The sequence below is a fragment of the Lissotriton vulgaris genome, chromosome 5 (assembly GCF_964263255.1).
Source record: "Lissotriton vulgaris chromosome 5, aLisVul1.2, whole genome shotgun sequence".
Lineage (NCBI taxonomy): Eukaryota > Metazoa > Chordata > Amphibia > Caudata > Salamandridae > Lissotriton > Lissotriton vulgaris.
The window spans coordinates 896,145,109-896,171,677 of NC_141693.1; the positions used below are offsets into that span (position 1 = coordinate 896,145,109).

The 26,569-nt window shown below is 42.6% G+C and overlaps 1 protein-coding gene across 3 annotated transcripts in view; it reads right to left on the reverse strand.

Annotated features, from left to right (window-relative positions):
- EXOC6 (exocyst complex component 6) overlaps positions 1-26,569 on the reverse strand; it is a 1,184,343-nt gene that overhangs the window by 263,897 nt on the left and 893,877 nt on the right. For all 3 annotated transcript variants that reach the window (XM_086922491.1, XM_086922490.1, XM_086922489.1), the window contains one exon: positions 6,689-6,762. In XM_086922491.1, coding sequence (XP_086778617.1) covers positions 6,689-6,762 — 74 coding nt within the window. The remainder of the gene's footprint in view (positions 1-6,688; positions 6,763-26,569) is intronic.

Genomic DNA, 26,569 nt, shown 5'->3' on the forward strand with positions numbered 1-26,569 from the left:
GACCAGATCCATCAAAAGGAAGATCCAGCAAAGTCGCCTGAACATCCGCTGACAAGTCTGAGGATTTCAGCCAAGCTGACCTCCTAGTGGCGACAGCAGTGCCCATGATACGTGCCACCGAGTCCGCAGTGTCCAGACCACTCTGTATCACTTGGCGAGCCGCTGCCTGTGCATCCGAAATTACCTTCTCAAAATCCTTCCTGTTGGCATCAGGAATCTTAGGAGCTAGAATACGCAAAGAATCCATAAGGGCATGCACATACCTCCCCATCAGACAAGTGGCATTAGTCGACTTCAACGCCATGCTCGCAGAGGAGAAGGTCTTTTTTAGCAACCTGATCCTGCTTCTTTGCCTCTTTTTCACAGGGCACCTGGGGAAAGGCACTCACATTCTTTTTGGAGCAGGCTGCTTGAATGACTAGACTCTCTGGTGATGGATGAGACATCAAAAAAGCAGGGTCTTCAGGTGCAACCCTGTACCTTCTAGCCACACTCTTAGATACTGCAGGAGCTGACAGTGGTTTCTTCCACACCTCCAAAATGGGCTCCGTTAAGGCGTCATTAAACAGAAGCAACGGTTCTACCACAGAACTAGGTGAATGCAAAACCTCAGTGAGAAGATTGGACTTAAACTCCACCGTAGGCAAAGTCAATTGCAAATGTTCTGCAGCCTTCCTCATCACCATATGATAAGGCTGGACATCCTTAGAAGGTGTATCAGAGCCTGAAGGCAACTCCCACTCCGGAGAGAAATCCAGGCTACCAGCGTCAGCCAGATCCTCAAAACAGTCCTCATCCAATTCACCTTCCTCCAAATCAGGATGTGACTCCATATACCTTCTTTCTTCAAAAAGGCGTTGAGCCTCCCTTCTGGACCTCTCCTTCACACGCTTCGCAGCCGGATCCACCAACGGCTCCGACGGAGTCGGGAAAGACGTCGGCAACGAATCCGATGGCCCAGCAGGATGCTCTCGAGGCCGATCTGGAGCAGGCGATGCCGGAACCGGCGTCAACGACTTCGGCGGAGCCGGAAACTGCCAATGCGGCGTCGGAGCCGGCATATAGGGCATGAATGGAGCAGGAAGATAGGAGTGAGGGACTCCTAGATTGAAAGCCAGAGGACCCATGGGACCCGAAGGTGCGCCAGAGGGGTACCACGCCCTTGAAAATACACCATAGATAGCGTTCAGAAACGCCGATGGGTCCTGGCCTGGGGTTGGAAAGGGTGGCTGTAAACCCCCAGGCTGGTCTTGAGGAGGGATTGGATTCGGCTCTTCGGCAGGCGCAGAATCCACATCCACCTGAACCTCTTCTTCATCTCGGGCTGGGGACGGCGCCGGAGACGGATTCGAAGCCGGAGTCAGGGACTGCACTCGCGACTCCGAAGGCCAGGCCTCACCTTCTGGTTCCGAGACTTCCAGGGTAACCACCTTAGAACGCACCTTCTTCGGTGACCTCGACCTCGAGCCCGACTCCTTACCGGATTGACGTCGGGACTCATGCCTCCTCTTCTTATGCTTCCTCTTCGACTTCGAAGCATGGTCTGAAGTGGACCTCGAAGACGACCCCTCTCGAGATCAGGATCTTGACTTCGACCTCGACCTCGCCCTTCGAGAACTAGACCTCGAAGATTTTCTTTTTTTCCAGCCTTCAGCTTCGCTACCAGGAGCTTGGTCTCTCTTTCCCTCAGGGCCTTCGGATTCATCTTCCGACAAGACGAACATCCATCCACATCGTGATCAGAGCTCAAACACCAGATACCATCCTCGTGCGGGTCAGTAATGGACATCATCTTCCCGCACTCCCTGCAGGGCTTGAAACAGGTCTTCTTTGTCTACATCGCCGAAGATACAAGAAACAAAGAAGCAGATAGTGGTAACAAAAAGGCAACAAAGTACCAGTTGGCTACTGTGATTCCCGAAACCGTTAGCGTCGACGACGCGGAAAAAAGGGAACTGATGTCATCACGCCGACGTGGGCCTATTATAGACGTCGGTGACGTCAGCGGAGTCTCGTGCGATGCCGTGTCTCTATGACGTCCAAGTCCATGTCGGCGTGAGGCTACGAAAAGAATTTCTGAATGTTGCGGACGCAAGGGGATATTCACAAGGGGGGGAATCCACACGGCAGATGTATCTATCAGAAACTAAAACCCTGGATCAGTCTCTCTAATAACCCCCAGAGAGGCAAGTTCCCATCTATCACAGGCGCCATAATTCCCTTCGGGGTGATATGCACGCCCTACAATGAGAATTTATGTATTTATTTATTTTAAGAGTTTTATGTAGCGCTGGCCAGACCCAACGGTATCGGAGCACTTTACAACATACGTGTCAGGAAATCACACAGTAATGCAGTAGTATCAAGGAAAAACATACAGTAACTGGGTAGTATACATAGTGGTTCATGGCGCTACGGAGGTCTGGGCGTGCTGAACCGCATTAAGTCAAGGAGGTCTGATGGAGTACTAGCAGTGTGTACAATGGCTCAAGCCAACCTCTTTTAGGGATGGGGGTGAGGGAGGTGTCCGGTGGCTTGGTGGAGGTAGATGTCTTGATGTCAGAGAATCGGGCTGGTGCCAGGTTCCAGCTAGTAAGCTCCGGCGGCAGCTAACGATACGGGAGCGAATGATTGAGAAAGAGGTCTTTGAGCTGCATTTTAAATTTTGTGAAGGATGGGGAAGTTTTGATGTGGACTGGGAGGGAATTTCAGATTTTGGGCGCACTTCCAGAAAAGGAGCCGGCTGCGTTTTTTGTTTACGGGTTTTCGGCAGGATGAGGAGAAGCTTATTAGAGCTCATGAGGGTCCTTGTCTGACCGGCCTTCTTCAGTTTGGAGGGCAGGTAGACGGGTTTCCCTGTGTGCAGGGCTTTTTCCGTGAGGCAAGCAGTTCTCAAGATGGCACGCATTTCGACTGGGAGCCATTTTCGCTCTTTGAGTGCGGGTGATATGTGATCGTATTTCTTTGCTCCTGTGATCATTCTGGCTGCTGCATTGAGCGTTGTTCTGAGGGGAGCTAAGTAGCATTTAGCTGTGCCTGTGAGGGCTGGTTCCCGTAATCTAGTCTGGACAGCACCAGTGATTGAGCAGCCTGTTTGAGGTCCTTGGGCGGGATAAAGGGTTTCATTTTGTTGAGTAGTTTCAGGTTGAGGAAGGTGCTCTATGCGGAGTTCTTGATGCGCATGACCATGTCTACTTTTGGATCGAGAATGATTCCCAACGATTTTACGGAGTCAGCCAGGGTGATGTTGCCATTGAGGGCGGCAATAGCTTTAAGTCATTCTATGATTTGGGGGTTCTCTTTTTTGTTAGAGATGAGGAGGAATTCCGTTTCGTCTTGGTTAAATTTCAGGTGGTTTAGAGATAACCAGTGTTGGACTTCACGTAGAGTGTTGTTGAGTCTTTGAATTTCATCAATGGAGGAGGTTTTGAGATAGATCTGGGGGTCGTCTGCATATAGGTGGTAGGGGATGGTTTTTATTTAGTATGGTTGTGAGGGGTTGCATGTAGATGTTGAAAAGTTGAGGGGAAAGAACTGACCCTTAGGGGACACCTCTGCTGACAGGGTGCAGGACTAACGAGAAGTTTTTAATTTGTATTCTTTGTGTGCGGGTCTGGAAAATGAGGAGAACCGTTGTAGGACCACCTCTTCCGCACCTAGCCTTTTTTGAAGTACTTTAATGAGTAGATTGTGGTCAACCGTGTCGAAGGCTGCTGATAGGTCTAGAAGTATGAGAAGGCAGCATTGGTCCGTGTCTAGTGACTTGTGGATGTTGTCTATGATATTAGTGATTGCGGTCTCTGTCCTGCAGCCTTGTCGAAAGCCTGATTGTTCGGGGTCCAGGAGGTTGATGTTGTCCATGTGTTGGGTCAGTTGTAGGAGCACACACCTTTCCAGGAAATAACATAACACAGTTCTATAGGTTCTACTCCTATCAACTACTTCAGTTTTTAGTCCAAATATTATCTCGCTCATTTGATGCAAACGTGCATTTATAGACTGTGTCTTTGCTTTTAAATCTTTACAAAGAATTTTCTCATGTCAATATATGGATCATTTAATCTGCTGTGCATACATTCCACCATGAAAAAAACACACACAAACATCCATCACTCCATCCCCACATATATCCAACATAGTACCAAGACTCCATGATGCCTGACAGCCAGCAAAACCAGGTAGATTATGTCTAGACATGAACACTGATGGCAAAACTTGGTGGACCAAAAAACAATGCGCAAAACATATCAATACTGGCTGACACAGATTCTGATCTAGCAATAGAACCCCCTAAATTATTTGTTTGGGTATCCCCAAACAGCTATCCGCATGCCAAAAGCATACTAATGACAGAGTGGCTACTATATAATACAAAATACTAATGACAAAACACAAAATCCTACAAATCTTTAGAGATGGTCCCCTTTCTTGAGGAAAGAAAGCCTTTTGCTAATGTGCACTCAGGAAATATATATCTTACTTAATAAAAACGTATGTGATTGTCGACTACAACTTATCTATAATCCTTTGAGTATGAAAATTGCTTCAATACATTAGGAAAACTTTTATCAGCAACTGTAACTAATATATGCTGTGAGGTGTTCAGGCACAGTAGAGAAACTTTCAGTAAGCACCTCTGCTAGGCAGGGATTAGGAGCCAAGAATCGTTCTGTACCACTGTCTGTGTTAATAAATGTTGAATTAAGATCAGAGTTTATTAGATTATTATGGGATACTCTTTCCAGGATAGTCAGGAATTCTATACAATGTCGCCCAACTAATACCAAACACTTACCTTAAAAAAAAAAAACAGGCCTCTTGTATTTGCCAATGTTTGTTCCATAAGTATCCAATACACAGGAAACCATACCAGGAGGAAAAGAGACCCAATGTAGAGCTTGTTCCACTATCTGCCAGTAGTCAGAACAATGGCTTTAGGATTTGAACTGATGAGAAAATGACTGGCCATCTTGAGCACCCTCTGTAAAGTCTTGGTAATCCGTGCTTGAACGGATATTTGAAAAGTGGGACTGGAGAACAAAGTCATGACCAGGAAGTTCGGCTTTATAGACTACCATACAGAATACTTGTAAGACCCTTATAACGTTCTGCCCAAGGCTGGACTGGCCGTAGCGGGCATCGGGCAATCACTGGTCCGCCACACTGGGTTTGGGGCCCCTGGGGCCGTTGTTGTTACAGGGCAGTTTCTGCAAAATCGGCCCTGTAACAAAATCGGCCCTGGCAATGAGCTCGGCGGCACCCACAACACCCTGGGGGGGGGGGGTGGGGGGGGAGGTTCCCAGTCCGGCCCTGGTTCTGCCTTATCTGCCTATGTATAATCTTTTGAGGAGACAAAGACAGAGGTATCTAAAAGCTAAATCTGCCCTGGTAAACAAGTCTTCATTGTCAATATGCATATCATTTTGGCCCCAGTCAGCCCACCTCATAAAATTGGAACTAGGTCTTTATTTCTTCACTGTTCTTGGGGCTAATAAAGATGGACTGACATGATTTGTGGCAATAGAATGATTATTATACTGATGATAAGGATGGAATTTTCAATTTGGCAACATGGCATAAAAAAGAAGAGGGAACCCAAAGACAACAGAAAAAAACTGTAGTATTAATACACAGTCACTGCTCTTTACTGCTTTAGGGTACATACAGAAGTAGGAGCATTCCCACCCAATGTTCAGAGAACATTTCATATCATTAGTAAAATGCTGAGGAAGACTGTCCACACAAAATATAGACCGAATCATGTAGTGAAAATGAGATGAGGTCAGGTTGTTTGATAAGCATGAGTAAAGATGAGACATTTATCAAAAATAGTCTTGAAAACCTGAGAAGCCACAGAGTTAACAGGAAGGATTGCTGGGTGCAAGAATGGCTATGTCTTACTTACACCATCAAAGGCTTCTCTTTAGAAAGGCAGATATCTTTTTTCATACCCGAGAATTACTTTTTACATCTTTGACAACAGCCTATGTTACCAAGAGTTCTTCTGCCCAGAGGAAGTGACAAGTTAAGTTGAGAAAAGTGTTTCTCTAAAAAAGCTTTTCTTCTGCCTTACTTTATATCCTTGGATCCCGTGCCCTTACAGTAGCATGGACTTGAAATAACTCATGCACAACACGAATCTTTTGTCTGACAGGAGTTTTTTTTGTACTTTTTACCAATGGCCATGTTTCTCAAAACGTGTTACTGTTGCTTTAAACTTTTGTGATGTATTTTAAAAGAGGTCAGTTTACTTAGTTACCTGGTTGAAAACCTGAGTAGGAAAGTGTATCCTAGGAATATTTTTTAACGCTGATTTTACCGAGCTTTAACTTACTTGGAGATCTAAATGCGATATATCGAGAAATAAGAGGCACTTCGACTAGAGACATAGTGCCATTTCAACATGAACTATGTGTGTAGTTTAGAGGTGTATATTAACTTTTAAAGGGAACTGAGGTGTTTTTTGTTTTTTTTTAAATGTGCCAAGATACAGGGCTGATGGACAGTCAAATGAGGTTAAAAATTAGGACTGAAAAAATGATGCAAAGTTTCAACAATATCAAAAGCGGACTAAAGATATGCAATTTTCAAACCACTTACGTATCTACAATAAATACAATTCTTTAATAGACAGCACATATGTTAATGTGCAGCGAGAAAGCCGACACAAAAACAAAGTGTAACTTACTTGTCTGAGGTCAATGAATGCCAATTGCAGCGTGTCTCCTTGGAATCCTGGCACAGGATCTGAACTTGCAAACACTAAATAAGTAGAAGATGAAGTTGAAAATGAGGCCTTTTCCAAAACCAAACATCCAATAGTAAACATTCACTTGCTGTGCTGCATCATTAACATGCTGCTGTAAAAGATTACATTGCTTATATACAAGAATTTGAACCAGGAATGCCCCCATAATTCGTGGCTCTGAATGCGCTCAGCTCAGATTATTCTTGGCTTTCATTGACAGAAACAATCAAATAATTCACAATTCCAGCTTCGCCTTTTCATCGCTGAAATTCTCAGTGCAGCACATTCAAACAATCTATCATGCATGACGATGATAGTGTTATAACGTGGTTCACTTAAATAAACAGGCAACATTGTTTTTTTCCTCTGCCCTGAGGTGAATGATTACAGAAGTATTCTGAAAAGGACACCACCTCCATGGCTGTCAAAATATTTTTAAACATCTGCTTTTGTTCTGCATCTGCTCAATAAAAAGCCTACCTCTCGACAAACAGCAATTAAATACAGACACCGGTGGGTGGGGCTAGCTTAACATCCAGACAACAGGTGGAAGCGAGGCTCTCAGCACTGCGCTCAAACCGCCCTGGAATGCCTGTTCTTGTCTTTTACGTGAGTCTCTGATCTTGGAATTTTGTGTTTCAAAAAGTTGTACAGTTCAGAAAGACATCAAGGTTGGATCAAGAAACAAAGCGCCTGTATACAACCCAACCAATTGAGCACCTAAAATTGATGTAATGATCGTCTAACAGTAAGAATAAAGTAAATTATGTGTTGGCATTTCACAATGGTAGTAATAACAGATAGGTACATTTTTACATTTTGTGATATGTAAATTACTTTTATCAAATTACATCAATTAAAATACAAGAAGGAAGAAAAATACTGAGGGAAGTAAAACAACATTAGAGAACTAAGGGCTTCATGTACGAAGTATGTTTGCATTCGCAAATGGTCCAAACCTGCGATTCGGCAGTTTGTGACCTCAAAAAGGCTTTATGTGATGTACAAAGTCCAATTTGCAATTCGGTAACTTGTTACTGAATCGCAAATTGGGTTTTGCGATTCGGTCTTTGGAAGGGGTGTGTTAAGGGCGTCCCTTCCGAATACCGAATTGTAATGGTATGTCCAAAAGTTTTGCGACCGAAGTGCAGTTGCAAAACATTCGCAATTTACCGACAATTGAAAGTTGGTGGTAACCCATTCACATATCCTTCACCTTCCCTTTGAGAATGGTTGTAAAAATATTTCTTAAGCGCAGGTAGTGAGTGGTCCAAGGGAACACTGCCTAGTCCTAAAAATTGAAACTTAAAAGTAAATTTTTTTTTTGTAAACACATCCAAAAATGGACTGTGATAAAAAAAATGATTGCTTTATTTGAAAGCAATCACAGACATGGTGTTTTCTGACCCCAGTAGGCCACCATCCCTGTGATGGCAGTGCCAGGTAATGGGTCACAAATTGTGATCTAACTCATTCATATTCATTAGATAGATCCATTTGTGACCAACTATGAATCGCAAATAAACTCAAAAGAGTTTCATACATTAGGAATAGTGATTTCTTAATTTCGATTCATAAAAAATCGCAATTAGGAAATTGATATTCCTATATTTCGTACATCTAGCCCAAATTTTATAACATTCAGAACAAGGAAGCCAAATCTATATCTCTGAGTCAATTTATTCGTCGCATCTTTTAATGTCTGTCCGGGTGTACGAAGAGAAGTAAGCATCCTAAAGTACATTCAAACCTACGAGCAGATGTACATGGCTACAGCCCTAATGAGAACAACATGGTTAAAGGGAACATTGTAACCACAAGGGGCATAGCTTTCCACTTCAAAACCGTCTGTGAGAGTCACAGCAGTTTTATTGATTTACACAAATGCAGCAAAAGCACTATCAAGAAAAATATACAGTTAAACAACTTTAGCAAAAACAATAATTAAATAAAAAACACAACAACAAAACATTGAACATGGTCATTAGGTTCAGATGGACACTTTTGAAACACAAAGGCTTACCAGTGTCAGGCAGTGTGATGTTGAGAAACATTCTTGTGGTCCTTAGCTACAAATCTTACAAATTAACAATACCACTACTAGGTGCAAGGGTAGAAAATGTGTACCACACAGACCCGCTGTTTCTCCAGGCGCTAGGAAGAGCGTAGATCTAATACCTAGTGCAGGTATCATTTTAAAAATAAATGTTTGCTATTCCTACATGCTCACCACTAATTATGAAACATGTTTCCTGCACAGTTACATGTTACTGGCAATAACTTTGTTCCTAAAAAGTAACTCCTTCTGACACCATATAATAGGATACCACATACCAGGATAGGGCAAGTTCTTTTGTAAAGATACTGTGTCAACAAGATATTACCCACCTAATTATCCAACAGACCTAGAGTTCCATTAACATCTTGTACTCTGACACTGTAGCGTAGCAAGGGTGTCATGGGCCCTAAGGCAAGCTAGAAAAAAGGGGCCCCTCACGTAGGTTTGGAAGCAAAAACAGTACGTTTAGGGATGCAGAAGGCCACTTGGACTCTTGGGACTCTGCGTTACTGCAAAGGTTGCTCACAGGTTGGTCACTCAGAGGACATCTGCAATATCTGTTTGGTATAAGAACATCTAGCAGGTCAATCAGGCATTCAGTAAGAGCTAGAAGTAATTTATTGAGAGAATCACTTTTAGGGCACTAGTTCAATATATTGAACGAAGAAACAAACACAATTGCTTGCTGTAAATTCAGACCCTTCAAGTTTCTTTCTGAGGCTGACACCTTTACATGGGCCTCTTTCTTGCATAGGGTCTTTGCTGCCGAAAGGAACTGCCATATGATCGGACCAAATCAGAGGAAGCACAGCCAATTAGCACATTATACATATCAAGTGTACGGTAAACACCAGACCTGATGGTGAAAATATACCTCCACCAAAGCCAGTCACATCAGCATAGGGAACTACCTTTGGGATATGCAGAAACGAGTTATCAAAATAAATACATTTGACATGTTCTACATATGTGAGAATTGAGGTGTTAACTTTTGACTTTATGCAGGTGAAAAAATGTGTCTTTTAGGAAGTCTATGGATTTCGTCTCCAACTGAAATACACTGAGTTGTGCAGTCAAAATTAAAGCAAAAAGGTCCATCATGAATGAACCTCACAACGTCTTAAATATTGTTTTTTTTTTAAAAAGGCATATGAACTTTAACTTCTCACAAAAAAAAAGTTACTGATTCTTCACATGTATCCAAGGAAAACATTTATTTCCTGACTTGGTCAGACTTAATTGCAACTGTACAGCCTAGGCTAGGACAACACAGACTGAAAGCAGATTTGAACCTGCTTTGTAGTTTACTACTGTTTACACCAATATCTGATGCTTCCTGCAATTTATGTTCTGAATAAATGTTCATTGTAATCAAGGGTGTACCCATAGAGTTCTAATTCTATGTTCACATCACACACCACATACATCATACACACCATACACTCCTACCAAAGCCAGCATCTCATTTAAGACACTGCACTTTCTAACATCTGCTTCTTTAAATCCTCCAATGCCCTCAAAGAGGACGCTGATGGAAGAAGCTTTTATTGAAATACTGAGACCACTTGTCTGGTTATGGTTTGAGGTAAATTGGCAGAAATGAAGAAGTCCAAATGTATACTTGAGTACAACAAGTACATGGGTGGAGTGGAGAGCTATTTCAACCAAATGATGTGACCCATAAAACTTGCACATGGTACAAGAACTTCTATGTCCATCTGATACATTTGGTAACGTACAATACACATGTTGTCTATCGCCAGACTACCACTGAAAGACCAATGTTTTTCTTTCACTTTAAGTTGTATGTAATTATTAGTCTCCTGCTGTAGCAGCAGTCGCTTCTACTTCATCTGTTTCAATGGACATTACAAGGCTGGAGGATCAACACATTCTTGGCTGCATTTCTGAAACAACCATATCGCAGATGCAGAGTGTGTACTTGGCAAGGAAAGAGGTAGAGCGGTTACTACTGTCCTCAGTGCATATCTCTGTTAGGACTGTGCATTCCAACTTGCTTCACTTTATAACACAAATTTGTAGTTCTATGAAACTAACTTACATGGAGCAGTCAGTTTAACAGTTAGTATGAGACTTTAAATAACAATATATGGATACATGTATTGCGGCCTACTTTCCTATTACGTGACTTGACTATGCAGTCTATCAAATTGTTCTTTTCAAGTTGGGCATACTCTCTACTAGTTCGTTCCCAAATAACATTCCCTCCCAGAGATGTGAGGAACATCTATGACTGTAGCCAAAATGTGATGTTTTGAATCACATTCTATGTAAGAAGAAATAGTGGGATCCATGTAAGTTACATCACTCCACGGGGTCTTTTTTTCAGAAATGTCTAGATTTAGTAGGTCTCCTTTGGTGCTGCCTGGCCCCAAATACCACAGCTAACCACACCTACATTGCATAATTAGCTCAATTTGAAAGGCAATATTTTGATGTTTCCTTGTTGTGTTAGTTGGCTTTCCTGCCGAAGGTGCAAGGTCAAGCCCAACAAGTAGGGTACCATTTTTAACAGAACACACTGACTAGTACGCCATTTGTTATCGATTCGATTTCTCACTATTTTTTGGCTTCAAAATGCAAGTCATGGTGCAAGAGAGTGAACATTTTTTAAAGTGCTCTCGTAATCAACCAGGACATTAAAGGTAACCTCTAATTCAGAGTTGTATATATAATCACTATTCTTAAACTCATTATCTTGTTACATTTCAAATGTGTATTGGTTTCCTTTATACCCATTGTCATTCATTAGATTTTATCATATGAACTGATGTACGGTGGATACAAAATGAAAATCATTACAAGCACCTCATTAGTTGCCTTTTGGACAACCAATAAATACTATGCATCCCTGTGACCAGAAGAGTGACAGACATAACAGAATATTATTTTGTTTTTTAAATCACCCATCCGGGCAAAAAATAAAGGTGAAAAAGCTGTCACCTATTTCAATTTTTTTCCAACTTATTTTTCTTATTTCAGAAAGTGTTTCTTTGGGAAAACCATTAAAGGTCCAGACAGATTAACCCTTGCTGAATTTGGTATACTTGTCAAAAATGTATAGCTTTCTGGGTTCTTCCATGGGTTTCACAACTGTTTCCACCACAAACTGCAAGTAAGTAGAGACCACAAAAAAATAGGAGCAACTGACTACCAATTAGAAAATGCAAAAACTGTGGTAAAATATGTTTTTTTCAACTTAAGGTGATCCTACCCCTGCACACATTTTGTTGATGCCAATTTTAAGTACAAAATAACTTACACTTTCTTGCACAGCACTTTTTTTCACATTAGCTACATTTTGAATGTTTTCTTGGTTCCCTCCAACATGTGGGGAAAAAGGATTGCAAATTTGGCCTGAATACCCTTTGTGGACGAAAACAAATTATAAAGGGGCAAGCGTAGACTGCCCCAGGCATATAAAAAGGGATCAGCAATGAGCGAGGAGAAGCTTCAGATTTTAAGGGGTCAAACTATTCATGGCCACAAAGAAGAAAGATGTAGAAATTGTCAAAATGGCCAAAGATCCATATTCGAAACTGTATTGTCAGATTTTGAGGGACTATTAAGATGCCCCATATGGCACCACAGGAAAACCATCTTCAGGACAAATCTGCTAATTCATCAGGTTGGAGAGAATTTCAAACACAAGACAACAAAGACAAGCCAGAAACAATGTTTATACAGAAGGCGATTATCCAAACCACTGTTTTTTTGTCAATGGGAAATGATGACAGTCAAAACAAAATAATGTCAATAGTATTACACAGCTTATAACCCTAACCCATGCATAATAGTATATGGGTTTATTCTCAACGTGAGGAGGGACGGTCAGACCCTGACAAGAAATACTTTTATTTCATTGATTTTAAATGTGATTCTTGCATCATGGTATCTTAAGAAGATGAAGGAGACACTTATCGTGAAGGCCTCCCTGAAGAACACCCATCTGCATAAGACATCAGATCTGATTTTCCACAGCCCACTGTGGTCACCCTTTCTCAATAACGTCTCCACATCCTGGATCTTGCCTGGTATGTCACCCTATACTCAAAAACAAAGGTAGAGAGCTAGACTGTAGGACGGCCGTCAGTGTCCCTAAATATAATTTTCGTAACCAAAGAAAACGGCCACGATCAGTGGCGGTCTGACGTGTGTGTTGTCTGGCACCTCAAAGGTTTGTTAATAAAACCCTCACACACCAACCTGGTTGGTGTCATACTTCATCATCGGGTCCCAGCCACATCTGCATCTGACCTGCTCTCATAAACGGGAGCAGACCTCTAAGGGAATCATTAAAGATATGGACTTATTTTGGTGAGTTATTAGTCAAGCATGGGGAAGGTTTAGTGTTGGTATGCTGATAAGTTTGCAAAGTGGCACTGTAACACAGAGCTTCCAGTGTACGCATTCTCAGGATCACTTGTCATGGGGACAGTGCACTTAAAGATGGACTGCTGTGCAGAGAAGGAAGACATTTTACACTGCAGCTCTAACAATTTATAATCAATGACTTGTCTTAACTGTTCCTTTGTAAATAGGTAATAAAGGTTGGTTATCAGTTATAAACAGCTGTCAGTGTCTATTCGAGCAATACAAATAGAAGTTTATGTGGCTACCTCTCAACTCTATAAAGCTCCACACCCACTGTGCATTTAGTCTGACAAGCAGATTAACTTTTAAGCATGAGCTGGAAACCTTGTTTTTAAAAACCTGAAAATCCTAATTAAGCTTTGGGCGTATTTAAGTGGAACTTACCTGTGAACAATATTTTATGAATGATGCCCAAAATCCGGTGAGAACAATGAAACTCCCTAAATTTAAGTAGAAGACTGAAAGTTTTTTTAGGAGTTTATACTGGCAAGTCCGATCAGAGCAAACTGATTGAAAAAGGCCTGTAAAGGCAAAGGTCACAGAAAAGGTTCTTGGTCAACAAGGATTAAAATAATTGTGCATTTTATGTTAAAGAACATGTTTGTGAGAAAATTACAAGATAAACCCATCTTTAGAATATGTTTGGATTATTTTTGCCAGGTACTTTATCTGCAACTCCGTCTTCAACTAAACTCTCAGATACACAAGGAGCCATTGGAGCAGAACTAATAATGAGGTTGTGGCAAGATAGAAGAAAATCCTTTCTCGTTAAGCAGGGCTGCAGCAGGTACAAGCTTGGTAGTAAGCACTGTAAAGTCTCAGTTAATAAAGTTCTAAATCAATACATAGCGTAGGGTGTTATAATGTACTGACCATACTGGCATTGCTGTATGTAGGAAAGACAGGCATGGTTACATTCTTCTATGGAAGAGTAGATAATTACTGACCTTGTAAATCTTAATAGTTATGCTGTTACAGTGTTTGGCCATGAGAAAGAGTGGCTGGTGATATGGGCCTGTGAGGTGCTGGAGAAGGTTGGCTGAAAATGAGCATATTGAGGGGTTATGCTGAGAGTGTTGGATCTGAGATAGGCGGGGTCGATCTTGATAAGGACTCAATGACAGATACAGGAGGCTTAAAATACTTAGGGCCAGATGTACGTAGCTTTTTTGAGGTCGCAAAAGGCTCAATTTGCAGAATTGAGATGCTTGCCTTTGGAAAAAAGCATTTTTTTATACACAAATGCCCAATTCGGGATTTGGTAACCTATTACCAAATCGCAAATTGGTTTTGCGGTTTAGTATTAGGAAGGGGACTGTTTAGGGCGTTCCTCCCTAAAAGCCACTCGCAGTGATATTTGTGAATATTTTGCGAAATGCTGTCACAAAACATTCGCATTTTACCGCCTACTTCAAGTAGGACTTAAGGGACCCCTTCCCATTTGTGAATGTATGAGCAGGGACCCCTGCCTACTCTTAAAAAATTTAAAGAAAACTTTCCTTTTTTTTTTTTAAATGCATCCAGTTTTCCTTTAAATAAAAACAGGCTGCATTTCAGAAAAAAGTGCATTGCTTTATTTAAAAGCACCTCCCTGGGCGATAACATGCTTCATCATCTGGCCCACCGGGAGAAGCCGAATGCCTCCCCGTTGTGCTTCAACCCCAGGATACTGCGGAGCTGGTTTTGTGAGAGTTGTGTGAAAAAGAAGTGTTTAAAAATGTTCCGGTTGTACCCACATAAAAACTTTATTCGGTGGTCAACCTGACATATATAAAAACAATGTGATGGGAAATTACCAAGATAATTGTCTGGATATTTCCACTTAAAGTGGGGTTGACATGTTTCTGCCCTTTATGTGTGGATTACTGGGCATTCTTCAGGACCATAGGGAGTGTACCTCGGCGGTATGGGCACGCTAAGGCCCACCCTAACCTGAGGATGTGAAAGTTAAAATAGGTGTCAAAACTATTAGTGCAGGACAAACAAAAAAGAGAACAAACCAACAGGAAAAATAATTGGGGTCTTCCCTCAAAATCAGAGGAACCTGTGGGGTCTGAAAAGGCAATACAAGTGACATACAGACATATAGAGACAGGAACACATAGTTAGTTCAGTCTATCTAATAATGTTCTCTTAGAAGACCGATCACAAATTTTCGTGCTTAAAATTAGACAAACAAAAAGATAGTGTTTGTAACCGATATTTTAGTGATGGAGCAAAAGACCTTAAAGTCGCACACTGGAGAAGTAAGTGCCGTTGTGAAAAAAAATCCTGAACCGAGGACAGCTTTTAACCTCTTATTAATTTTGTACCAGTGAATAGGTTACTTTTAAATGCATTTCTGAGCTGCCCGTTTCACATGCTGTTTTTGACTCTGCACGGTATATTAATTAATTTCGGCCCGAGGTTCCATCTCAGCTGTATCTGTTTTGAAAAATAAGTTCTGTGGCTGCAGGCACCTTACTTGACTGCAGTGTTAGGGGCTCACGGCACACAGCTCAGCTGTCAAGGCAGACTTCTTCGGTCCGTATTTACACACTCACTAGGGGAGCCCTGGCAGAGGATAATTTTAAAAAACATAGCAAATTGTTGTGTGCTATAAAAAGCCAATGACGATGTAGGTCTTATGCTATTTATTATGTTAAATAGCATGCGAGCTGCATCTGGATTGGATGGACGAGGCAATACAGTGCCCCAGTGAAGACACTGAGGGCTGCGTTAACTGGCCCAGCTTCTGCTCTTAAGACAAAGTGGATTTTATTACAAGACCAGAGGCTCATATTATGCTTTCTTTTCTTGCTTTAATAACACAGCACCCAAAGAACAGAAAATAACTAAATTACCCAGAAAACCCTGGGAAAGAACTACCACATTACATTCCAATAGGGTAACCAATTTGACATGGAGTATAACAATAATGATCTTGACTGAGAGCAACAAGCCCTCTTTTCTTGCTGCTCACAATCAAGATAAGTATTCTGCTTGAAGAATTTATAAGTTTATATGTTCATATTATGCTTCTTTATGCCTTTCCCCTGTTCCTTTTTATTGCCCAAGTACTTGCTCAACTTTCATTGCCCTTCCACGCTGTCTTGACGAGATCTCTGTCCCTGGCAGTAAATGTTCACAACAGGACCTTATCATCTGGAACCTGAATGTAAGGTCGTTGGTAAAACACCATCAGGATATAGCCGACCTTACTGGAAAGGAGCTACCTGACATCTTTTGCCTGACGGAGACCTGGCTTCAGGAAACAGACACAGCTATTCTTAATCTGGCCTTCCCGTCGGGTTATTCGGTCTATACGCTCAACCGTTCCTCTAGAGGAGGGGGTGTAGCACTCGCTGTTAAATCTTGCTACCCCTGCGACTGGAGAGGTCAAAAAATTGCTCGCTGCGAAAGCGCCTTGTTTAAGATCTCTATCACCCCCCATTTTACCTTCTCAGGTCTACTAATATATCGCCCCCGGGCAGCGACGTGGCATTTAGGGAGGCACTCCCCGATGCCATTAGTTCGCTGGCCGTAGGATGTGCCAATTTTTCTATCCTAGGTGACCTGAATTTCCATTTCGATACTTTGACTCTGCCGGCTGTGAGTGGTATCGTGGCTGACCTGGAGGCTCTCCAATTGGTCTCTTATCCCACCCATGTAGGTGGACACATTCTGGACCCCTTCTTTTCAAATCTTGCAGAGGTTAGGGTCGCCTCCCCTGTCCCCATGGCCTGGACGGATCACTTTTTGGTGACGATCCAGTGTCCATTGTCTGAGTCTCCCTTTAAGCCCACAACGCGCGTTTTGCTTAGACGGCGCTGGAATAAATTAAAACTGGAAGACCTCCATCGTCTTCTATCTGAGGATCCTTTGGGCCGGGTGGAGAATGTGGAATCTGGTTACGACCATTTTTGCGAATGGATTACCAGAGCCCTTGACTCTCTTATTCCAATGACCTCGAGCAATTGCGGACTACGGGACCCTAGTCCCTGGTATGATGGATCCTTGCGTGCGTTGAAAAGCTCTTGTAGACGCGCAGAGAGAGAATGGCGGAAAACGTATGACATCAGTAAAAAAGCCATGTATTCGGCTACCGTCAAATCCTACCATCGCGCTGTCTGCAGAGCTCGGGCGGCATTTTACGCCCTTGAATTTCGCAACAGCACGAATCCTTCAAAAACCATTTTTAAAGCCCTCAAGGATCTTGTGGCTAAAAAGGCCTCTGCGGATGCCATTGGTTCCAACGCGCATTGCGAAATGCTGGCGGCTTTCTTTCTGGAAAAGGTTCAGACCATCTATAGAGCCTTTCCTACGGCCTTGCCCTCTGGTGAAGGGCTTCAAAGCCCTCCAAGACAGGTTGTCTTAGATTCTCTTCCCTGCCTTACACCGGAAAGTTTTAAGACACTGGCCCTTCAAGTTAAGTCAGGGTCTCCGGTAGATCCGTTAAAGCCTGCGGTGTTTAGAGACTTGGCATCTTCTAATTTTTCACCAGTCTGCTCTTTGATTAACACCTTGCTCACATCAGGTCTGGTACCTTTGAAGTGGAAACAGGCAGTGGGGTAATGCCCATATTGAAGAAGCCGTCTCTCGATACCAGCAAACCGGAGAGTTATCGGCCAATATCGCTCCTTCCTTGGCCGGCTAAAGTCGCGGAGGCGCATGTTAATATCGCCCTCACAGACCATCTCTCGCGTACTAACTTCCTAGATGACACGCAGAACGGATTCCGTGCCGGCCACAGCACGGAGACAGCCCTCCTATTTATGGTGGAGCATCTTCGCGCTGTGCTAAATGCGGGTCAAACGGCGGCGCTTGTTCTATTAGATCTGAGCGCCGCCTTTGATACCGTCTCGCACGGGATTCTTCTGCAGCGCCTGGAGGAAGCGGGCGTGGTTGGCTCCGCTCTTCAGTGGTTCCGCTCTTTCCTTGCTGACCGATCTTTTTGCGTGGCCGTCCCGCCCCATCAGTCCAAATCACACCCCCTGGCTCTAGGGGTCCCGCAGGGATCCTCCCTGAGTCCAACGTTGTTCAATCTTTACCTGAGGCCGCTGGCGGAGGTCGTCAAGCAGTGGGGTATGACCATGGTGCCATACGCTGACGACACTCAGCTAGCGGTCACGATCAGCGGGGATTCTGGGTTGGAAGCCCCAAGATTCCAGGATGGACTACGGGCGGTTGCCAGTTGGATGACTTCCAACTGTCTCCAACTAAACGCTAAAAAGACGGAAATCATGGTCTTCGGCAAACAAGCGGAACTCTGGGGCGATGCATGGTGGCCCTCAGAGCTAGGCCCCACTCCTACCCCGGTTTCGGAGATAAAAAACTTAGGGGTGTGGTTAGATCCCACCCTTAGCTTTGTCTGCCACACCAAACGCACTGCGGCCTGCTGCTTTGGCATCCTGCGAAGCATGAGACCTGTACTTAAATTCTTTGACGCCTCGACTCGACAGCTCGTGGTACAGGCGACAGTGATGTCTCGGCTTGATTATGCCAGCTCCCTTCTGATAGGGATAAATCAGGCCGAACTCACTCGTCTTCAACGCGTACAAAATGCAGCCGCCAGAGCAGTTGTAGGCTTACCCAGGTTCTGCTCTGTCTCTAACACCTTGCGCTCTCTTCACTGGCTACCGGTTAGGCAGAGGATCCAGTTCAAAGTGCTTTGTATGTCCCACAAGATCCTTCAAGGTTCTCCTGCCCTGATTCTGCAGAACCTGTTGTCTCCCTACATCCCTGGTCGTTCACTACGCTCACCGGACCTTGAACTAGCAGTAGTTCCACGGTTCAAGCGTAGTCGGGCTGGGGGACGTTCCTTTCGGGTACGTGCTGCTGCCCTGTGGAATGCTCTACCACTCGTAATACGTACCCTTGCTGATCTGTTTTTATTCCGTAGGGCTGTCAAAACTTTCCTGTTCCCTTAGTCTTCTCCTTTTTATCAGCCCACTCTTTTAAGTTGTGTTATGTTGCTTCCTTGTCAGGCGCCGGGACGCTCCTTTGCTGGAGCAGCTGTGCGCATAATAAATGCTCGTAACATAACATAACATAGTTGTTACAGATGATCCGTGGTAAAGACTATTGGCGTAATCGAGTTTTGACTGAACAAGAGAGACAGTAGCCTGGACCTTGTGTGGAAATCCCAGGTGGGAGAAAATGTGTCGCAGATTTTTATAGTAATGAAGCTGAATCTTGCTAGTTTGTCCACTTGGGCATTCCTTGATAGCTTGGAGACCATGGTAATTCTGAGGTTTCTTACTTCCTTAGATACTTTAGGAGGTGTTCCCAGATTGTCAGGCCAGGCGGCGAGTGGGTCATAATTTTTCCAATCGCCACAAGTGAGTATTTTCGTTTTGGAAGCATTCAGTTTGAAATGGCTCCATGTCATCCACGGACCAATGGCTCTGAGGCAACTAAACATTTTTGTGTTTTCAATGTCTTTCGGGCTTTCCGGTTTAAGGAGCATTTGTGTGTCATCTGCAAAGTTATAGCATGTGAGGAGAACTTGATTGATCAGTGCAGGTAATGACTTCATGTAGATGTTGAAAAGCGTGGGTGAGATGATAGATCCTTGAAGATCCCCTGCTTTTGTGAAGTACGGTTTGGATCTGAAAGGGGAGTATTTCATGACATTAGTTCTGTTTTGAAGTTAGGATATGATCCAGTCATGAGCAGTCCCCTCTATGCCAGCTTTGTAGAGTCATTGTATTAGAGTGTCATGGTCAACCATGTCAAAGACGGCTGAGAGGTCCAAAAGAAGTAGCGCAGGTACCCCATTCTGGTCAACTGTGTTCTTAAAATCATCCCAGGTAGCAATGAGGGTAAATTCTGTGCCTCTTCCTGGACTGAATCCTGTTTGGAAGTCTGAAAGTATGGGATTATCTTCAATGAATTGTGACATCTGGGCGAATTATGCTCTTTCTCTCAGTTTGCCCAGGAAAGGTACATTTTTAATTGGTTTGTAGTTGTCCCGGTTAAGTGGGTCTGGGTTTCTTTTCTTTATTAATGGGAGTATATATTACTTTTTAAAGTCTTCTGGAAATATTCCCATAGTTAAGGAATTGATCATGATTCTTCTCACTGGTATGGCTGCAGAGGTAGTTAGAAGAAATTTCTTGAACGTTTGTGGTGGAGACAGGTCAGAGGGGCTGCTGGCAGGCCTGCTTGCTTTGACCTGGTCTATACATTCATTTTGTGATAATTGTTGAAAGGAATGAGAGGCTGAGTTAGCATACTCTTGGAGGGTTGTTTTGAAAAAGGATATGTGCTGGTTGTTTTTCTTTGTTTTAAATAGGAGTCCAACGTGTCTGCTTTGGTTGTGTAATGATTTGCCAGTTATCTGTGAAATCTTGATTAATTGGATGAGCTCCTTCTAGGCAATTTGAGTTACGAAATTCAGTGAGAATTTTATATAATTCTTTATTAGCACATTTAGCATTTTGAATTCTTTGTGAATAGTATCTTTTCTTAGCTTTTTTTTTAATTCTGACTTGTATTATCTGTTAAGTTTCTGTACATGAAGTTTGTCTTGATAAGTGTTTGTTTCGAGCCAGGCGCGTTGCAACTTTCGAATTTGTTGTATAATATCTTTTAGCTCTGTATTTCTCCAAGGTGCTTATTTTTTCTTATTCTTTTGTGTTGTTCTCAGTAGTATTCAGATATCTAAAGTTTCCTGTAGCCCCCTACATAGTTCTTGAACTGAATTTATTGCGTCTACATCTGTATTGGATTTTAGTTGTGTTTCTAAGTGTTCAAAATTGAGTTTGTTCCACGTTCGATAGCTGAACGCATGTATGGTTGTTTTAGGTGTGTTGCTTTGTGTTATTTTATGTTGGAAAGTAAGCAAATGATGGTCTGACAATGTGACTGGAGTAATTGTTTGAAAGGTAACTATTTCTGTATATGCAAACATGACATCTAGGATGTGTACAGCGATGTTAAGCTAAAGACGAGGGTTTAAGTTATAGGCGAGTCAAAGAAATGTCTTTTCAACGGAAAGTGACTATCAACCATAACTACATAGTGACGACTGCCAAATGTGTATGTTGTTTACTGCCTAAAATTCATAGCACAGACACAGAGACGTATGGTCTGCCTAGCTAAACAAAACTAATCACCCACTGCCAGACATTACCAACACAAAGTAGAACTTCACTGCTTATTATTTCCCTTGGACAGGACTGTAATACGTTAATTGACTCTGGGGTGGAATAGCAGCAGGAAAGATCACATTCTTTCTAAAACGGTCTTTTATGCGAGACAATCCATCAGTCAGAATTAAGAATACGCAGTTGTGAGCTGTGAAATACAGCTCAATCGTCCACAGATCCACTAAACATGAAGACCCTTGCTCTCCACACTGCTTCAACGCCAGTGAACCATAGTTAAATGCTCAAAACAATTTTGTTACTCTCAGATATTTTTTAACATGGCTTAATCAAATTCAAGCTGTGATAGACTGGCTGATATCACACGATCAACGGCTGATGACAGATATGTAATATAGTCCGAAGCAATGCAATCCAATCTTGCTATGAAAAATTATCTTATGGGACAAGGAACAGTGCAATAACGATGCTTAATAAAAAAAAGTATACATATTTCGTGCTGAAAAGCAGGGCTCATATAAGCATCCTGAACAAAACGTATTCTTTCTGTCACTTATTTGCAGAACTCCGTAATCCAGGTGCTATGAAGCAGTGAAACCACTCCTGCACAATATAGTGGTGGAACCGCTATCGACGGAGGAGCTGCTTCTGGTTTAAATTTCTTTTACTGATTTTATCCACAGAAGGAACAAATGAGCCAATGGGCTCCACAATCATCGGGTTGCAACCCGGCATATCACTACCGCATATTCAGAAAGGAATAATTTCTTACCAATGTAATGAAATGCAATGTTACCTGTGTGGTATTGAGTTATTATAGAGTGCGGTTGGTGCACTGTGTAAGGGGCACGAATATATGGGCTAATAGAGTGTGCGCCTCACATTGCGCATACTTTGACATGGGTTAACACTAGGAATAAGTGCCGTACACTGACATTTCAACACCTCTTCAATTTAACATATATTCTGTAACAGCATACAACGTCTTATCTCAATTCTGATCCAGGCAAAAAGGGGACGGCTGCGATCAGGCACTGTGCAGTTAGCAGATGGCAGCTTCTGTGCCACTGTCTTATAAAGGAAATGAATACAAATCACCTAAATGACTGCTAAAAGTGACAGAAAAAGTCACACCGAAGTCGATTTCGAAAAGAAAACTTAGGTCATGCCTGCACATACATGTTTATTCTTTAGCGCTTCATTTAAAGACGTGTATGAAATATGTTGAACATGGGACAACACTCGAGTATGCGTGCCTCAATTGCACTAGGCAAATTGAGACAATAACATTCTCGACAAAAAATGGAGCGCAATGTTCCTGCGGCAGAAGTCACAACTGATTTGCCCAGGCTCTAGAGAAAAGACAGAGACAAATAAAACATTTAAATTAGGGGCCCAGGCCTCAGAATGTTCAGAGGAAGATTTAAAACGAGTGACATGAAACTTCAACCTTTTAATTTAGGATGCTTCTGGGCACAACTCCCCTCCTGAGTCAGTGAAACCCCCCAAAAGCCATTTATCAAATACAGTAGGAAGCTACCTGCCACTCGTGAGTTATTTGCACACCCCGAGTGCTAATGGAAATGTCACTGTCGTGGCCATTAATCCAAAAACGTCAAAGGGAAAAAGCTGGAGGAGGGCAATGAACAAGAACATAAATCACCGCCGACCTAAGGATGCCTGGAATGTGCCAGTGACAGGGCTCATGAATGAAATCCCCACAACAAAGCATCCCAGGGCAGACTGGGACTACCGGGCCTACATTATTTCCAGCCCTGATTATAGCTCCTTATTTCACAGAGCCAATTTGTCAAACCCTAGTTAAATCTCTAAGACACTTGTGCTGAACAAAAAATGCACACATGAACAATAAACATGTTCAGAAACATTGCTTTTTCCACCTTCTGCACTGTGGAGTTTGGACAGATGGGGATGGTGTCCAAAAAGCACTGGCAAGCCACCGGGATCCTCTTAGTACGAATGGAGCCAAATTACACAGATTTTTACAAGGGAGTTGCCTTTCACAAAGATCAACAGACAGCACTGTAAATAAGCACAAAACGACTCAAACCATGAAGCATTTTATTGAACTGAAATTGTTACTTTGTATTTTTTCTGTGCTTTTATGATCTTTTTTAAACTGATCAATAAAGAAATGAATGAATGAATGACTCAAACCATAAGATTAGTTGACCCACATGACGAGAGCTGGTTCTTGAACACATGCATTTAAAAGGCTCAAAACCAAAGATTATACTATAGCCACACAGTCTCACACAACATGCCAATGCTATCTCCCAATCCATCAATGTTTATTAGATGTTCTAAACAGAAAGCAGGACGAGGCAAGACTGAAAGCAGTAGGGAAAGTGACAAGTGTGTCCCTTCACAAAGAAAGGACTACTGGTGACGAGACAACATACTAAATATGTTAAGTAATTACTGTCCTCATCAAGTTCTCAATGGATGCACGTGTCAGACTAATGTCACAAAGTTCCCAACCAAAAAGGATAAACTTTAATTCAGTCTCATCAAAATTTGTCTATCAATTGATTAAGCTGCACAAGGATGTGTCGGTACAAAAAAAGTTAATGTTACACTGCAACAAAAATACAAGGTTTTTGCTTCTAATGTCAATATATTTTTATTCTTCCTAATTCTAATTTCCATGAGATATTTGTCAGCGCAACATCCCCTGCATTTTTTCAATACTGCATAAGTTAGTAAAATATACCAGATGTTTTTATATTGCTAGAAAAGAGACTTACACATACAGGATTTTCAGGCATTAATGCATAGGTACATCTCAATGTAATTTATGCAGATACAAACCGAACGTTCACCAACGTGAAAAGCCTAACGTCCCGAAGCCTAGGACATGCAGGTGATCTCATAGTAGTGCAGCTTGATACGGTCAGAACGATACAGTCAAAAGCAAGTTAAATTACTCATATGCCTATGTGAAGTCTGGCCAAATTTACTTAGCAAATCAGGCAACCAGTAACATCACTATGCCAAACATCAGCATATCCCCTCCATTAGCAGTGAGCATCTAATGCAAACTCCTTCCCCATTAGCATCACTCTCAATGGTTTTCTTAATACGTTTCAAGCGAGAATACACGTGAAAGAAACATCTTTCTCAAGACAAGAACGAAAAAAGGACCGTGAAAAAGATACCAGAAATATAAACTTTGCTTGCCAGTGCCAAGAGTGGGAGTGATGCTAAATACGTCAGAGGTGAGAAAGCGGTACAAGCTGTACACAGCACGGCAAACAAAATGGGTGCGAATTAATTAAAATGACACCAGGTATTACAGTGATGTCAAAGGAATTTCACACGCTTTAGTGTGCTCTATGAAGAGGACAAAAATCAATACTACACTTCATTTTTGTGGAAGATTAACGTCCACCAAGGAGGATTGAGGTGTCTTTCTCTAGGATGGATGGAAGCCAACACCACCTCGTTAGTGTCAGAGCCACTAGGGGACAAGTTAGTGAGTGACTGTGAATGTAGGTGTAACCCTAATGAATTGTGGGAGCGCCAAGGCTGTCTTATCTAAGCATTTTGCACTGCTGCACGAAGGGCAGTTCCATTAAACCTTTTTGGCACCCTGCCAGCTTGTGAGTTTCATGTCGGAGAAGAAGGGGGTCGTGGAAACAGTACAGTACTTTTCGCTCAGTCACTTGTGCTCACTTTGTCTCAGAGACATACACAGAATCAACGATGGGGACGTTTTCAAAAAGCATTTATTGAACCAGTGTCATTCTAGCGTAAAATATGTGTGCGGCAACAACCATAAGACAGAAACAGGTGTATACTATTATAAGCACAAACAGAGTTAATAGATGCTAGAATTCTACCATAGTGCTAAAACAATGAATATATGCAGGCATATAGATACATGACAGTAATAATGTGTACTCCTACAATGCTAACCCAAACTAGATGTACCTAAATGTACCTAGCATGTATGTAGGTGTAGAGGCTAGAATCCCGCAAGGATAAAACTAATCCCATTATCTGATGTGAGAGAAAGAAGGACCCCATCTTGGTCTCGAGATGGACTGCCCGCGATGGATGTCAGACAACTGCGTGCTGGAGTGTGTGCGTGCAGGAACCTCAGCATCTTGTGTCAGCGTGTCCGCATGGAAGTTTCTTCTCCTCTACCCACCCCACCAAAGATATGGGGTTTATATACCCAAAAGGTACCCTCATGGGTTCTACCTTGCTGTGTCATGGTGGCCGAGGATGACGTGATGAACCTCTTTTATAGTTATTATGCAAAAGATGATAATCCTGCTGTGATTCTGAGAATCCTCATGCATAATAAATTAGGCTAGTCTCCGGGGAAAACCACACAACATTTATGCAGCACCTAACTAGGTAAAAGATCAATACCAAAACTGTTATGTTGTACAATAGCAGAGAAAATGTAGGGGAAAGGTTAGGTGACTGCCCAGGCCTATATTGGCGTACATAACGAACCATAACAACACAGTCATTACACACAACAAATCTTCCATTGAAATGGCCATTACATTTGAATAGACATGCAATTGTACTGATAAAAGTATACAGCGCACAAATTATAATGCGTCGAAATGTAATCACCTACTGTATTGTTCTTGTTTTTTTTCAAAACAAATTTTATTGATAGATTGCACACATGGCGCAGCACTCCGCAATCCGGAGAAAACTGCAAACAAGTTGACAGCATCAGATGATTGACAATCTACACATAATTTTTAAGAAAACATCCCGCTATACACCCGCCCCGCCCCCTAACCCCCTTCCTACTACCAACTCCCCCCTCCCGGACCCCTCCCTAACCCACTGCACGATATCATCTCATACTTGAAAGGACTCTCAAATACGTAACAGTGTACACACACCCTAAGGTTTGGCCCCGTCATACCGTCCCCGGGTAATCCTCCTGTTCTACTGGTGGTTCTATCCATAAGCCTCTATAGTCCGCCCATCGCTTCCATATTTTGTAGTGTTTCCTTGGGCAGCCCAGGCCTCAAAGATAGGGCGCTCCAACCCCATACAGAAGTCCAGCCTCTTCTTCCACACCAGCACTGAAGGCGCCCAAGTATCTTTCCAAGCCTTAGCCAAGTCTCTCATGGCGACTGTGTGGCCCAGCAGCTATAAATGCCTTTTGTATATATTACCCCCCAACTGTGGAGTACGAGGAAGTTCCCATCCCAATACCTCAGAGAAACAATCCCACACCCCTTTCCAGAACCTGACCAAAACACTACAGCTCCATACCGG